This window comes from Perkinsus marinus, assembly GCF_000006405.1.
Source record: "Perkinsus marinus ATCC 50983 genomic scaffold scf_1104296973172, whole genome shotgun sequence".
Taxonomy (NCBI): Eukaryota; Perkinsozoa; order Perkinsida; family Perkinsidae; genus Perkinsus; species Perkinsus marinus.
Genome location: NW_003201482.1, coordinates 92,398 through 96,549, shown reverse-complemented (window position 1 = coordinate 96,549; position 4,152 = coordinate 92,398). Strand labels below are relative to the sequence as shown.

Genomic DNA, 4,152 nt, shown 5'->3' with positions numbered 1-4,152 from the left:
ATCTGATGACAACAAATTCATTTCAATTCATCTCAAGAAAAATTCACCTTTTCGATGACATATGTTTCAGCACGCTATCACCAGCGCCAGACTTCCCAACATCAATATTAATGATTTTCAAGTGGGCTCCGTTTCCAGGATTCTCAATCTGAAAATGGCACATTCTAGCCGATCACATCATTCAACGCTCGAGCCTCACCCTTGGTTTCCTATAGTATACAAGATATCTTTCCCAGTTGGATACAGACTCTTGCACAGTACCTGAGCAGTGACGAAAAAAACTTCGCTCCGCTAGCACGCATACACACTCACCGAGGGACTCGGATGAATCAGGTTTATCACTGCAAGATAAAGAGTATTTCCAGTCACAGGGAAACGGTGTGCACTCAAGAGTCTCCAAGGCGCGTATCATTTGCCGCAACTTCGCCAGTTGCTCACACGTAAGGTTCTTCATACACCTGTTTTAACATCGAAAGGTCCCCGGATCGAATCCCAGCAGGGTTACTTTTTATGCTTTTTCTTCTCCCTGATTTCCTCTGTCGAGTCACTGGACTCCTCAATAGAAGCATCACCAGCATCCGACCAGTTCATGCTTGAGGACGCCGATGAAGTCCCCCTTTTCACAGGTTTATTCTCACACGTGCTACCACTACTGCGACTACTGCACGATGATCCTGAACGACATGAGCACTGCACCAACTCGGCAGGCTCAGTTTTATTCATTTCTATAATGGAGTTTAACCCGTGATATGAAAAACACTAGTGAAAAATATATTTCATAAACCACTGCATATCACCACGAATATCGAGTTTTTCACAGAGTATTACACCACTTCACGCGAAACGGGTGAGATTCCAATTTTCCCTACAATCAGTATTACTCCGATAGACTACAGTGATGGAGTTTCACCCGTGATACGAAAAAAATATAAAACTTTTGGAGCTCTCAATACACCGCAAAAATCGCTTTGTAAAGAAAAAAAATTATACTGCTAAAAGTTGCATAAACTAAACATGCCGATTTTTCGATATTTTTACTCTACGATGTGTGTAAATTTGATATGATGCAAATGTGTATTATCTTCCGAGATTAATAAGAATCGATCTGAAACTATATCGCATAAACAATGTAAACATTGCTATGAACATGTGATGTGATAAAAGTAACCTTTCGAGACTATGATAGCGACAAGTTGCTCACTATCATTAATCCCGGAATAGAAAACACACATTCTCCACATCTGCATAGTATCAAACCGGCACACACTAGAGTTTCCACCCATTTTGCGTGAAGCGGCGTAATACTCTGTGAAAAACCCGATATTCGTGAAATATATTTTTCACTAGTGTTTTTCATATCACTAGGGTGGTGAGACTCCACTGTAAGCGCCAGAAAACTCCCACCTCGTTTGACCATAGTATCCGAAGCATCTCCTCGCATTCGTATACCAGATGCCCTATAGCAACGAAATTTGTCGAGGACCTGAGAGAAAAACCTCCCTGAGCGTTTCTTTGTAAAATCGCTCACTTCCTGTTGAACCTCTACTGGCTGCTTAGGGTGAGCACGACACCGCATGGATATCTGATAGACGTGTTCAGTGGAGTGCGGTAAGAGAAAAAGAAAAAACTCGATGAAAATAACGGATTTTTTATCACGGATATCAAAATAAATAGAAATCCATCAAAATGAAAAATAAATAAATGAAATTAAAAATAAAAAAAATAAATTCATTAAAATAAATAAAAAATAGGTAAATTACGAAGAAAAAAAATCCATGAAAATACCGAAAACAAAGAGGATTAAAAATAACGGTTTCCCAAAGTTCAGCCGTCGGCTGAGCTCGACACCGCATGAACATCTGATCGATGTCTTAAGTGGAGTTTCACCCGTGATATGAAAAACACTAGTGGAAAACAATATATTATTTCACGACTCGTTTCGTGGAATACAATTGTGTTGTCGGTCGCGGAAACACACACAGCTTTTCATTTGCATCGAGTATCACACCACTTCACGTTAAATGGATGAAGCTCTACTGCAGTGCGGTATAGGGAAAAATGTCGATGAAAATAACGGTATATATAAGACGAATATTATAATAATAATATATTAAAAAATTCCATAAAAATACCAAAAACGAAGAGGATTGAGAATAACGATTGCTGGGATTTTCTGAAATTGTGTTTTTCGGTAATTCTTCGAGATTTACCAAAATACGTTTTACATACTATCATCACCCAAATATCATTCAAACACATACATGAAATATTATTTTTTAGTATTATCATACCACATCTCGCGAACCAAGTGCAGTGTTGCAATACATGATCGCTTTCCTCAACTGAGCTCAGGAGTTTTCTCACTACTCATAGGAGTTCATATACGAACTAGGTTGGAAGTATACAGAAATTTCCTCAGAATTTTCATATTTTCGCAATATGTGCACTTTTAACCACAGTACTAATGTGATCCTACCTCCTCAGGAAAGCCATCAGATATAGCCGAGGTCCACGGACCGACCATTAAATCGTTGGCGACATTTGCATAGACGATTCGACGTTTGCATAGGGACAAACCTCGGAGGGCATCCTGAAAAAATCCCGGAAAAATTCTTATGATTACTAAAAATATTAATTTAACTATCGTGAAATTATTCCCAAGAATAATAACGGAGTTTCACCCGTTTTACGTGAAGTGGCGTAATACTCCATGAAAAACGCGATATTTGCCCTATGTAGTGGTCGTGAGATTATCTCACTGAGATATGTTTTCCACTACTGTTTTTCATATCATGGGTGAAACTCCAATATTATAGAACATAAACAATCAGAACTGTTGAGCGTCTCTGACAAACCCAGTTGAATTTTTTTCTTTTTTTTTTGAAAAACTATGATGATTTTTTGGACCATTTCTTCTATGTAGATTTTTTTTGCATTTTTTATATATTTTTGTAGACAATCGTTCGTTGGAGTTTCACTCGTGATGTGAAAAAACACTAGTGAAAAATATATTTCGCGATTACTGCATATCACCGCGAATATCGCGTTTTCACCGAGTTTTACGCCACTTCACGTAAAACGGTTGAAATTCTTATATATTATCAAACACTAGAGAAGATGAATATATTACGAATATCAATTAACCACTCAAGGGTATACCAATTCTTCTCTTGAACTAGGAATCAACAACGAAGAGATTCAACCGTGAACGAAGTAACCCGTGCTAAAACATCCCAAGAATCAGTAGCTTACCTCGTCAATCAACCACTCCCCGAGAGTGTCAGATCTCAGTAGCAAGTCCGAGCCTGTCTTGCCGCTCACCACGAGAGCACCAAATTGTACAACTCTAAAATCCATCAGTTCCAAGAAGAAAAACTTCGATCCAACCTACGCTGGCATTTCTCGTAGTCCCAGATGCGGCGTCGCAAATGATATGTAGTTGACTGGGACCAATCCCAAAGTGCCAACAGTCCTACTGGGGTCAGTGTATGGATCTGAAGCGAAAGGTCCCCGGTTCGATCCCTGATACTCGCAAGAATTAATTTCTTCAAACCACATCACACCCGGATGAATTTCGTGGCGCGCGAAATTTTCCAGACTTACATCGTGATTGTTGTGCAGCTAAGAGCTTCAATGCCGCTCGACAGTAGAGGCCCCCAAGAGAGTGACCGATAAGGGATATTAAACTGCCCGGCTCACACGTATCTTCTATTAACCTGAGCCAAAAACCTCTCCATTGGGTAAAATCGTCACGAAATCGGAATTTTTCACCCACGTATAATCGTCGAGTCCGACACTCACCGGAAGAGATTCTCCCCGCCTTCTTTGACACCGTCGTGAGTTTTTCCCGTATTTACATCAGAAATGACCGTAATGATTTCAACCTCCTCTTGGGTTTCCGGATCGATGTGAATGCCAGTTGTCTCCGAAACACGTGTCGCACATTCTCCCAATAAGGCTTCTCTCACTCCCATTAGATCTGTGTCGTGTCCCCAAATGCCGTGCTGAAAATCAACACGCGGAATTATTAAATCCAACGCGTTATTGAATTATTGACCCGCACTATGAGAAAAATTTGGTTATTCAAAACACCTATCGAACAATCTAAAATGCATTAATTTCTCCAAACACACTTCACGACGATCTCTTAAA

General features: G+C 39.8%; 1 protein-coding gene across 1 annotated transcript in view; it reads right to left on the bottom strand.

Annotated features, from left to right (window-relative positions):
* Positions 1-4,152, bottom strand: part of Pmar_PMAR012023 (hypothetical protein) — a gene marked incomplete at both ends in the record, with an annotated part of 9,328 nt that overhangs the window by 377 nt on the left and 4,799 nt on the right. The window contains 11 exons of the mRNA XM_002766252.1: positions 48-148; positions 200-261; positions 313-458; positions 506-674; positions 1,405-1,483; positions 1,529-1,582; positions 2,477-2,590; positions 3,253-3,346; positions 3,392-3,494; positions 3,604-3,716; positions 3,802-4,004. Of these exons, the coding sequence (XP_002766298.1) occupies positions 48-148; positions 200-261; positions 313-458; positions 506-674; positions 1,405-1,483; positions 1,529-1,582; positions 2,477-2,590; positions 3,253-3,346; positions 3,392-3,494; positions 3,604-3,716; positions 3,802-4,004 (1,238 nt within the window). The remainder of the gene's footprint in view (positions 1-47; positions 149-199; positions 262-312; positions 459-505; positions 675-1,404; positions 1,484-1,528; positions 1,583-2,476; positions 2,591-3,252; positions 3,347-3,391; positions 3,495-3,603; positions 3,717-3,801; positions 4,005-4,152) is intronic.